At 40.7% G+C, this 12,808-nt stretch overlaps 1 protein-coding gene across 16 annotated transcripts in view; it reads right to left on the bottom strand.

Annotated features, from left to right (window-relative positions):
• LOC137430027 (solute carrier family 2, facilitated glucose transporter member 1) overlaps positions 1-12,808 on the bottom strand; it is a 179,528-nt gene that overhangs the window by 129,485 nt on the left and 37,235 nt on the right. For 3 of the 16 annotated variants that reach the window (XM_078780070.1, XM_078780080.1, XM_078780069.1), the window contains exon 2: positions 6,570-6,698. In XM_078780070.1, the coding sequence (XP_078636196.1) occupies positions 6,570-6,698 (129 nt within the window). Of the gene's footprint in view, positions 1-6,427; positions 6,699-7,118; positions 7,155-7,337; positions 7,565-12,808 lie in introns of those variants that run through there. The other 13 variants (XM_078780072.1, XM_078780073.1, XM_078780074.1 and 10 more) reach the window with 12 other exon arrangements.

Genomic DNA, 12,808 nt, shown 5'->3' on the forward strand with positions numbered 1-12,808 from the left:
GTAATCCCAGTCATAATTTAGCTTTTGTTTTTGTTGAAATTTTTTTTAGCTAATGTGCAAAATAAAGAGATACTTATGGAAAACGAACAGAGGTTTAACACAGTACTGTCTGTGAATTGAGTTCGATATCAGTTTACATCACTTTCAGGGATCAATTCATTTGCTTCGAAATGTCAAATGTGGTTTTTGTTTCTTTTAAAGGTCACATAAACAAAATCTAGAATAATTTCAACATAATTCCAATGAACTTTTGGTTCTAAGTCATCTTGAAAAGTAAGTTCACCCCCACAAAAAAAATATTCCATATTAAATGCCAAGTCTGTATGTTGATCACTCCGGTTTGTGGGTTTGTTTGTCTGTCCGCTCACTTATACTTGCCAACAGGTCACAATTTTAAGCCGATCTTCACGAAACTTTACGAAATGGTAGAGTTCGTGGTCCGACAAAATCCGATATATTTTTGGGGTCAAAAGGTCAACATAGGCCAAAGCTCACCCACTTTTTTAAAATTTCTAAAATCCTCACTTTTCATCCGATTGACTTGAAATTTGAATAGGATATACATGTCGGCGAATTAAATTCAACCAACTATTATTGAGATCAGCATAGGCCAAAAGGTCAACACAGGCCAAAGGTCAACAACCATTTCAAATTTCTAAAATCCTCAATTTTCATCCGATTGACTTGAAATTTAAATAGGATTTACATATCAGCTTACTGAATTCAACCACCAACTATTTTTGAGATCAGCGTGGGCCAAAAGGACAACGTAAGCCAAAGGACAGACAACCACTTATTTTTAATTTCTAAAATCCTCAATTTTCATCCGATTGACTTGAAATTTGAAGAGGATTTACATATCGGCTAACTGAATTCAACCACCAACTAGTTTTGAGATTAGATTAGGCCAAAAGGTCAACATAGGCCAAAGGTCAACCCTTTTTTTTTGAAATTTCTAAAATCCTCAATTTTCATCCGATTGACTTGAAATTTAAATATGATTTACATATCAGCTTACTGAATTCAACCACCAACTATTTTTGAGATCAGCGTGGGCCAAAAGGACAACGTAAGCCAAAGGACAGACAACCACTTATTTTTAATTTCTAAAATCCTCAATTTTCATCCGATTGACTTGAAATTTGAAGAGGATTTACATATCGGCTAACTGAATTCAACCACCAACTAGTTTTGAGATTAGCTTAGGCCAAAAGGTCAACATAGGCCAAAGGTCAACCTTTTTTTTTGAAATTTCTAAAATCCTCAATTTTCATCCGATTGACTTGAAATTTAAATAGGATTTACATGTCGGCTTACTGAATTCAACCACCAAGTATTTTTGAGATCAGCGTAGGCCAAAGGTCAACCACTTTTTTTTATTTCTAAAATCCTCAATTTTCATCCGATTCACTTGAAATTTGAATGGGATTTACATATCAGCAAACTGAATTCAACCACCAACTATTTTTGAGATCACCATAGGCCCAAGGAGCATCATAGGCCAAAAGTCAACAACAATTTCAAATTTCTAAAATCCTCAATTTTCATACGATTCACTTGAAATTTGAATGGGATATACAGGGTGGGTGGAAAGTCGCTCCCTATTTTAAAGTACTTATAATATATTATATAATATATATATTAACCCTATCTAATTAATAGATAATTCTATCTATCATAATTTATAAGCACCTTAAAATAGGGAGCAACTTTTCACCCACCCTGTACACATCAATTAAGTGAATTCAACCAACAACTATTTATGAGATCAGCATAGGCCAAAAGGTCAACATAGGCCCAAGGTCAACCGCTTTTTTCAAATTTCTAAAAGCCTCAATTTTCATTCGATTGATTTGAAATTTGAATCGGATTTTCATATCAGCCAACTGAATTCAACCACCAACTATTTTTGAGGTTAAAAGGATGCTCTACTGAGTGCCATTCCACTTTGTTCTGTTTTGCCAAGTGTCGCTCTGTGAGTGATTTTTCATTTGTTTGTTTGTCACCAGCCAACAGGTCACAATTTTCAACTGATCTTTACGAAACTTCACCATTAGGTAGAGTTGGTCAAAAGCAAGAAGCTTATTGTTTTTGGGGTCAAAAGGTCAACATAGGCCAAAAGGTCACCAGCTTTGGATTTCTAAAATCCCCAATTTTCATCCGATTGACTTGAAATTTGAAGAGGACTTGCATATCTGGTCACTGAATTCAACCACCAAGTATATTTGAGGTCAACATAGGCCATATTTCTAAAATCCTCAATTTTCATCCGATTGACTTGAAATTTGAAGAGGATTTACAGACATGGTCACTGAATTCAACCACCAACTATTTTTGAGGTCAACATATGCCAAAAGGTCAACATAGGCCAAGCTTTTAAAATCCTCAATTTTCATCCGATTGACTTGAAAATTGAACAGCATTTGCACATTGTCACTAAAGAGGTTAACTATTTGAGGTCAAAAGGTCAAAGGTCAACTCAAGGTCAACCTTCCAAAATAATCATTTTTCATCTGAAAAATCGTCACTTTTCTTCCTATTGACACGAGCTTTGATCAAGATTGTCAATTTTAATCTTGATGAAATGGACAATTTGCTGTATCAATGGAATTTTTTTAATTGGGGGGAGGGGGGGCAGATTTTGCAAGTATCATGCTCTGCATGACGTCTTCTTGTTTGTTTGTTTGTCCGGGCGATATCTCAGACATCCTTTGAGCTAGGAAGTTGAAATTTGGGCACAATAGTGAGCAAGTACTTTGTCAAAAACGATATTTTTTGTTTTTTGATTAATCAATTAATTGATGAGTTATTTAATTATTAGCGATTAATAAAGTACTTATACATTTCCTTTCTCTTCTGGCTATTATCTCAGGCACCTTTTGAGTTCGGAAGCTAATATTTGGACATTGACAGTGACCAAGTGATGTGGCTATAAAGGATATTTTTGATTTATTGATTAATCATTTAATCAATTAATTATTAAAATTGTTATTAATGACTCATTTAATTAAATTTCTAAAATATACATCTTCAGATGAAGCACTCGTGGTTTTGTTATGCCATTAGCCAAATGATTAAGAAAATATTTTATGTTCATCTTTTATTGATTTTAATTATGCAATTAATCAATCAAACAAGTACAGATACATTCAAAGTACACCGCCCCCATGCCAAATAATTAAATATCCTCCAGCGCGGCATTGCCGGGGCGCCAGAGGCGCCCGGCAATACCGCAGTGCAGCTCATAGAGACTGCATTGGGAGGGAGAGGCAATTTGGCCTGTGCATGGCACCAAAATATATTTCAGGGGAATAACACACATAATTTATAAAAATCAACAAAATTTTACATTGCAATTCTCGCATAATTTCCACATTAATAGCAAAATATATCAACAAATTGTGAGTGGTTGAGTGTGGAAAAGGAGACTCAAGGTATTATATGTATTATTGTGTGCTTATTATGTTATACTCGTCCACTTGGAGGTATATTTGCATAATGAATGAAATTCACGGAGTGCGTTTTTTTGGGGTTTTTCGTGCTTTGGGTTGATACATTCAAGAGGTGATATCTACCAATAAGCTACTACTATCATATCAAAGCTATCATAAGCTATCATATCAAAATATGATCTACAGATATACAGTATACCAATTAAAAAATCATAACTAGAATTTGCCCCCCAAGGTGGTACCGATAAGTGAAATTTCAGGTCTGGGCCCACGGACTAGATATCTCAGCCATCCTTTGAGCTAGGAAGCTGAAATTTCGGCACAATAGTGAGCAAGTACTTTGTCAAAAACGATATTTTTGTTTTTTGATTAATCAATTAATTGATGTTATTTAATTATTAGCGATTATTTAAGTACTTATACATGTCCTTTCTCTTCTGGCCATTATCTCAGGCACCTTTCGAGTTAGGAAGCTGATATTTGGACATGCTAATGACCAAGCGATTTAGCTGCAAAGGCTATTTTTTATTTATTGATTAATCAATTAATCGATTAATTATTTAATTATTCGATTAATGACTAAAAAAAAATTGCTTTTTTAAGTTGCAGATTCTGATGAAATGGTGGTGGTTTATGTGTTATATTAGCGAAATGAGTAATTATTCCATTTTTTTAATGACTATTATTTATTTTCATTATTAATTATTTAGTAATGCATTCGTGTGTGTGTGTATGTGCGTGCGTGTGTGTGTATGTGTGTGTATGTATGTGTGTTCATGTGTTTGTGAACAAGATATTTGGATGAAAGTTGGTGGGATGATTGCCCTTGGGATAAGGAAGAATCGATTAGTTTTTGGTGAAGCTCAGGATATTATTCCGGATCCAGGAATTTTTTTACCATTGGAGGATAGGGCTCCAACTTGACCCACGGCGGGAGTATGCGCTCCACTGAGTGGCGTTCTAGTTTATTTTCTTTGTCATCTGGGCAATATCACAGGCACCTTTTGAGCTAGGAAGCTAATATTTGGACATGACAGTGACCAAGTGATGTGGCTACAAAAGGACATTTTTTGATTTATTGATAAATCACTTAATCGATTCATTATTTATTGATTAATCGATTATTATTATTTTTTAATTATGCAATTAATCAATCAATTATTGTGCACCTCTCCCTCCAAATACAGTCTCTATGAGCTGCACGGCGGTATTGCCGGAGGCGCCCGGGCAATGCCGCGCTGTAGGATATTTAATTATTTGGCATGGGGGCGGTGTACTTCGAATGTATCTGTACTTGTTTATTCTTGTTTATTGCCCAATGCCTGTCCCAGAGCCACATCTCTCAACTGCTTTTATTTGAAGCAGCTCGTGATGTTTACATCGATCTATTAATATCGGTCAAGTCGCGGTTTGTGGACTTTCGAAGACACAGCACTTGGATCAAGTTCATAATGTGTCCCCATGAAACTTGTGTGGAAGCACTGGACTTGACAACAAATCCATTTGGAGATTTGTAGCTTGAAGTTGAAGACTTCACAGAGTCAGACATTTGGGACGAAGAATTTCACACCATCGATTCAAAGTTGGAACGTCTTGCTCGGCAACACGCAGGATTAGAAAAGCTTCACAACTGGACGGATTTGAATACTTTACCGTGGGAGGATAACCTAATTCTGCAAACAAGGACTGAACTTCCACTTACATACAGCACAATGCAGAATGTCACTTTTCCATGTTAACAATGTTTGGATATACCTACATGTGTGAATTCTCCCATTTGCATCACCTTAAAAACCAGACGGCATTTGGTAGCGAGCATACCTCTGCCAGGCTGAACAGTTTACGTTTTGTATCCCACTGATGGGCCGAATCTGGATCTGGACCCGAACCAAAATCTAATCTTGTTCTTGGCACCGAGCCAAACCAACTCATCCACCTAATTTTGTCGCAACTCGTCCACAACGTTTTGAATTATCTTTCGGAAATAAATGGTATGCACTCTACGTCAATTTTTATTTTAAAAACTCAATTTCAAATTTTTGAAATTTATTTTGAAATAAATGCTAAATATCGTTTTTATAGTGAATAATGCTATAAACAAATTTTTTTTTTAATAATAATGCTATCAGAAATAAATGCCACCAAATTTCGTCTGAATCCGTCCACAACTTTTAATTGCTTGAGGTTTGTTTTCAAACCATTAAATGATTAAATGGAAATGAAAGTACAAATATAAACTTTAAATTTTCCTAATAATATCCCCTCCCCCCCCCCCCCCCACCCTCCTCTCCCCCTCCCATCCCTCCCCCCTCCCCCCTCCCCTCCCCTCCCCTCACCCGCCGGGCAATGCCGGGTACTTCTGCTCGTCAGAAATAAATGCCACCAAATTTCGTCTGAATCCGTCCACAACTTTTAAGCCGGGCATTGCTTGAGGTTTATTTTCAAACCATTAAATGATTAAATGGAAATGAAAGTACAAATATAAACTTTAAATTTTTACTATCTCACAATTACATTTCCACAATGAAGTAAGCTCGGTTAATTGTGTTTAAATCGTACGATTCGCTCTTTGTGCATCAACTGCTCAAGCTTTTAAGGTTGTTTGGCTCTTATTCACAAAAAGGTCGACACCCACACCTGCCTGCTCTAGGTTCTCCAACCAACCAAATGTCCCCTTTCCCTCGCTCCTCTGCAATCTGCTAAAGCTCATTCCACCGTCCGTTTTACCTTTTCAAGCAGACCCCGTGTATCTTGAGCCACATATCTCATCATCAGAGTGTTTTCACATTTCAACAAGGACAAAAAGACATCAAATGTCACAGCCCCAGTGGTTTTAGTAATTTTGCTCTGCATACGTTTACTCTCATGTATTGTCTTTGAGCCCAGTGTGACCAAAATCGGACCATACATGTCGAGAAATGGTTGGGGACATGTCTAAGTAACATTAAGATTTTTTAAAAAAACGTTCACCCCACCTTGTGCTGAACCCCAGGCATCCCGCAAAACACCGTTTCACTTGTGGCAGCGAATTAATCACAAAAACATCGACCGATGCAGGAGGCCCCGATTTATCCCTTCCTCCCATCTGGCCATACCTTCGCGCAGCCATCAACTCACCAGGTGTCCTGATTCTCCAATCAGCGCACGAACCTCCACATCCTTTCCCGCGGCCGCCACCGCGTCCCCAAACGCAACTGTTTGGCGGGAAACGCCAATCAGCAAAGACCGGAAAGGGCTGCCCAATGCCTGTTGGGGAATGAAGTTCTAATTGTTTAATTATAGTGATATCCTTATGTATGTAATCTGTATGTAATTCGTTTTGAAAAGCAGATATCTAAAGGATCGTGTGCTTCGTACGAGCTTAAGTATATGCACGTTAGTTACCGAAAACGCGTGTCCACACTAGATTGCGTTCAGGAGATTCTCTTGTACGAAAACGGCTTTCAATGAGCAAATCGCGTTATTTATGTATTACACCTGCACAAAGCAAAACAATGCTTGCGTAGAGTGTTTCCACCTGTCCCATTATGCCGTGCGCGCCGCCATGTTGGGTGTATTCACTTCCCTGGTAACGACAGCATCACGAGCTCGACAATGTAGCACGTTTTTCTCGTTATTCTGACAATGCAAAGGAAGGTTACGCCAATGATATTTGGTCTTCTTTACCTTTTCTCGCTTGATTATCTTGCACAGCAATATTGTGCCTGCGCACTGCATTGTGGGTACTGAAATCCCTCGATAACATATAACACCAAACATAACAGGGAATAACAACGCAGGAGGACATTAGGCCCACCAAATCCTGCGCTATGATAGCCAACAGATGGTTTGTTCATGTTCTTTACTTTTTAAATGCTGAATGTCAAGCCGAGAAACATCACGTACCGTTTTATAATCTTTATGACCTTACCGTGATTCGAACCACCGATTTTCCAGGCGGCCGCTCGAACCATTTATCATTAAACCACCGAGTCTGGTTAACGGACTTAAGACTAAGAGCCTCGTCCTGATTCCAATTCTTCACGTCACGTCACGTCACGTCACAGCATCATTACATCACGACAAGTCACATCAGTGCGTGATCACGTCATGTCGCATGAGTGCACGATAACTGCGTCACATGAGTGACGCGTCACATTTTAGTGTAAACGGTAATATTTTACCATGGTTTATCGCCTGTTAAAATGACAGTAAGGCAGTTTAAATGAAATTGTTTTAATTTTCCGTCATAACCGACACGTCAGGTCACTTGATCTAACGGATTGACGTCATGGTAAACGGGACGGATATGACGATATGGTCACAGTGTCTGGCAGACGGCACTTGGAGGATTAATAATGGCACGTCCAGAGAGATACATACCTCGCAGGAGAAATACTGTGATCCTGGGTCGGTGGAGTGGTGGACTCACTCCTATGGAGGAGGGGTCATATTGTATGACCATGCGTTCTGGCCCTTCGGGGTCAGGATGCATGTGTTTGAATAATAATAATAATAATAATTCATTTATTTTGTATAGCGCTTTTCATGAAGCCCAAAGGCGCTTTGACAGAGTGGAAAACATAATGCATAACAATACATGAAAACCACAATTGCAAAAAGACAAGAATCAATTGGGAAATATTTAAAGCAAAAGGAGGGAGAAGGAGAAGAGATAGTCAGGGGTTAAATGCTGTGGGTTGAATGTTGAATGCAGTGTTGAACAGGTGGGTCTTTAGTGATGTTTTGAATGTGGTGAGTGAGGAGGAGTCTCTGATGGTGTGAGGTAGTGAGTTCCAGAGGGTGGGAGCAGCGATGGAGAAGGCCCTGTCCCCCCAGGATCTGAATTTGGTCCGGATGGAGGGGGTCAGGAGGTTGGTACCAGCAGAGCGGAGGTTGTGGGTGGGAGTGTGTCTGGAGAGGAGGTCAGCCAGGTAGGATGGGGCCAGGTTATGGAGGGCTTTGTATGTCAAGAGGAGGATTTTGTACTGGATTCTCTGGGGGATGGGGAGCCAGTGAAGCTTGTAAAGGACGGGGGTGATGTGATCACGGGTCCGGGAATGGGTGAGTAGACGGGCAGCGGAGTTCTGAATGTATTGGAGTTTATTGGTGATTTTTGAGGGTGAACCATAGAGGAGGCTATTGCAGTAGTCCAGACGGGAGGTGATGAAGGCGTGGATGAGGGTTTCTGCAGCCGTGGAGGAGAGGGATGAGCGGAGACGGGCAATGTTTTTCAGGTGAAAGAAGGCTGACTTTGTGATCTGTTTAGTGTATTTGTCGAAGGAGAGGGTTTGGTCAAAGATGACGCCAAGATTCCGAATGTGAGGGGAGGTGGATACTGGGATACCGTCGATGTTGAGGGCAAAGTTATGGGTGGATTTTGTGAGCGTTTTTGGGCCAATGATGATTATTTCAGATTTATCACAGTTAAGCTTGAGGAAGTTGATTTGAAGCCAGGATTTTATTTCAGTGATGCAGTTTGTCAGGATAGAGTGGGTGGCGGTGGAGATGGACTTGGTGGAGATGAAAAGCTGGATGTCATCGGCGAAGCAGTGGAATTGGAGACCATGACGGCGGATCAAGTGACCGAGGGGGGACAGGTAAAGGATGAAGAGGAGGGGGCCAAGAACTGAACCTTGGGGGACACCTTGGGGGAGGGGAGCAGTGGGGGATTTGCAGTTATTGATGGAGATGAACTGGCGTCTGTCAGAGAGGTATGATTTAATCCAAGAGAGGGCAGTGCCGGTAACGTTAAAGGTGGATTCAAGTCGGGTGAGGAGGATGGTGTGATCGATGGTGTCAAAGGCAGCGCTGAGGTCGAGGAGGACGAGAATGTTGAGGTTGCCAGCGTCAGAGGAGAGGAGAAGGTCAGTGACCATGTTCTTCAGTCCTTGGGTTGAGGTGCATGTGTATGCTAATGGGACAGCCTTGATAGACGGTGTGCCTTGGCCGTGGGGTCAAGGTGCACGTCCAAGGCTGTTCAAATGTTTGTTTGTTTTTTTACCTTTTTCTATTAAAAAAAAAAGGCAGGCCTTAGTGCTGGCCTCATAAGCGCCAGGCGGCTTAATCAGACGTGGTTCGTGGGTAATTGCGCATTGCATTTTTTTTTACGGCGTAGCCCATAGGGCAAATCCGTCTAGAACTGTGTTTGTCTGTCCGTCTGTCTGTATGCATGTCCATCCGTCCCCTCAAACGTACACCAACCAATCAGAGCTGAGGATCTGGTCACATGACAGGGTGATGTGATTACGTCTGATGTCATTACAGCGGTGCGGCGGCTGACTCTCCACACACCACCACCATTTTGATTTATATGCCGTTCATGCTGATCATATCGTCGAACCTGTCATATATCACAATCGCCATGCTCTATCTTTATGTTTTTCATTCAGTGTGAAACACAAACAAACCGATTGTTAAAATTACCATCAAATATCGAAAGCATCGGCGTTACGTCTTTTCCAACAAAACGGTACGTACCCATCCCTTGTGTGGTATAATCTTGATTACAGTAGATCTGTATGTATGTATGTATGTATGTATGTAAACTGTATGTAATTCACACGTGAAAAAGCCGAATGCCTCAACTCTGTGTTCTCCACAAAATCTTGTGTGCAGAACCCAACTCTCTCTGTTCCCACCTTTCCCACTCGAACCCGCTGCTCCTGGACTCTGTGTCCTTCTCTCCTGACAAGGTGGACAAGTTTTTGTCAAACCTCGACTGATTCTGCAACTGGACCAGACGGCATCAGCCCACGGGTCCTAAAATCCTGCTCTGCCGCTCTATCTCACCCTCTCTCTGTTCTCGTCACCCTCTCCCTGTTCTCTTCACCCTCTCTTTTGCTCAAGGTTGGAAATCTGCCATCAGTTTGTAAATCGGCCAACATTACCGCTTTACACAAAAAGGTGCAAAAACAGATCCTTGCAACTACAGACCAATCAGTCTGCTCCCAATAATCAGCAAGGTCATGGAATCAATCATTGCTTCTGATATTAAATCCTTCCTCTTCTCCAATGGCTTGATCTCGGATCATCAATTTGTATTCAGACCAGGTCACTCTACTCTGGACATCATGCTTGAAAAGATCAAGGTTTTGGATGGGGGAAGATAAGAGATGGTGGTGAACAGCTGTTTTAAAGACCTAGAGGGAGGAGTGGGATTGAGGAGAGTGAGGGAGTTTGTTCCAGAGGTGGGAGTAAAGAGGAATGAAGGAGTGAAGGTGAGCAGAGAGCAGATATTGGGACATGCCAATGACCAAGTGATTTGGCTGTAAAGGCTATTTTTGATGAATTGATTAATCAGGGGGGGGAAGGGGACTCAATTTTTTTTTTTAAGTTACATATTCGGATGAAATGGTGGTGGTTTATGTGTTCTATTGGCCAATTGATTAATTATTTAATTTTTAAGGATTATTATTTCTTTATTTTCATTATTAATCATTTATTGTACACCGCACCTTTCCTATGCCATCTCCAGGCGCTGCATTACGTCATTGCCGGGCACCGAAGGGGGCTCGGCAATGACGCACGCTGAAAGGGAGTACTCAGTTTTCACTCTGGTTGTTGTACACCGCACCTTTCCTATGCCATCTCCAGGCGCTGCATAACGTCATTGCCTGGCACCGAAGGTGGCTCGGCAGTGACGCACGCTGAAAGGGAGTACTCAGTATTCACTCTGGTTGTTCCTTGCAAAATCGAAGATTTTTCGAGTATATTGGTCGGTTGCGTTTGTGGTTCTGTCTGTCTGTCTGTTTGTCTGTTTGTCTGTTACCGGCCTACAGGTCACAATTTTCAACCGATCTTCACCAAATGGTAGAGTTGGTCAAAAGCAAGAAGCCTATTGTTTTTGGGGTCAAAAGGTCAACATAGGCCAAAGGTCACCAACTTTGCTAAATTTCTAAAATCCTCAATTTCCAACCGATTGACCTGAAATTTGAAGAGGACTTGCATATCTTGTCACTGAATTCAGCCACCAAGTATATTTGAGATCAACATAGGCCAAAAGGTCAACATAGGCCACATTTCTAAAATCAGGGAATTTTCATCTGATTGACTTGAGATTTGAAGAAGACTTGCATATCTGGTCACAGAATTCAACCACCAAGTATTTTTGAGGTCAACATAGGCCAAACGGTCAACATAGGCCATATTTATAAAATCCTCAATTTTCATCCGATTGGCTAGAAACTTGAAGAGGACTTGTATATCTGGTCACTGAATTAACCACCAAGTATATTTGAGGTCAACATAGGCCAAAAGGTCAACATAGGCCACATTTATAAAATCAGGGAATTTTCATCTGATTGACTTGAGATTTGAAGAAGACTTGCATATCTGGTCACAGAATTCAACCACCAAGTATTTTTGAGGTCAACACGCTCATCCGGGGTCTTCGTGAAGAAATGTAGGACAAAATCAAGTTGCAGCCGAAAGCAATGGAACCGAATCCCAAGTTGGAATCCGGCCCGACGTCCCGGTCGGATTCCTCCCTGAACTGTGAGCCTGTGTCGAGCTCTGAGGCACCTGCAGTTCCCCCTGAATCCCCACTCGAGTTAGAATCTGGATTGTTTTGCCTTGGATTGCCCCGACTCCGTGGACTCGTACTCGAACCTGAGAAGCAGCTTACTTGGACAGAGTAATCAGCCATGTGGCACAAGACTCAAATGGAGAGTTTTTACTCTGTGCCAATCATCGTAACAGACTTTAACGATTGATATCACGTGACTCGTGTTGAATTGTTTTTTTTCTGAAACACAACTGGGGGTTTGAAATCCCCTCTTAAGCCACTGTCCTGCATCGCTCTTCCTTGTATGGTGTGCTGATCCGATTAAAGGGAAACTCAGCTTGTCCGATAGTAGTGTATATATGTTGCTTCTGGGACACTCTCATTTCCCATTGACTTACATGTTAATTTTCCTCTTAACCTCATTGCCCATTAACACCTCTATTTCTGCCACCCTGATCTTTACGAACCTTTTGGCCTTTTGACATAATAGCTATAGCGAAGGATAACCAACTCTTATCCTTAATGTTGTTCATTAGACCACTCAAACAATGATCCTACGAATATTTGCTCCCTCTCACCATCACTTTTCTTCATTTCCCCTTAACACCCCCTTGGCCTTGTGGACCTTTTAACCTTTTACTCTTAATATCGATGATCATTGTTGTTGTTTTGTAGACCACTCATAACAACGATCCTACATATATTTGTTTATGCGTAGGAAATAATTTAATTCTCCTACAACTCTCTTCACCATCTAATACATTAACAAAGTATATGTTTGAGTTTGGTTCTTTATTAAGATATTTTAACTGAGCTGAGATAAAATGATAAACCTCCCTCAATGTTCTTGTTTGAGCGCCTCCAGTGCCAC

This window comes from Myxine glutinosa, chromosome 6, assembly GCF_964187855.1.
Source record: "Myxine glutinosa chromosome 6, kmMyxGlut1.1, whole genome shotgun sequence".
NCBI classification, from domain to species: domain Eukaryota; kingdom Metazoa; phylum Chordata; class Myxini; order Myxiniformes; family Myxinidae; genus Myxine; species Myxine glutinosa.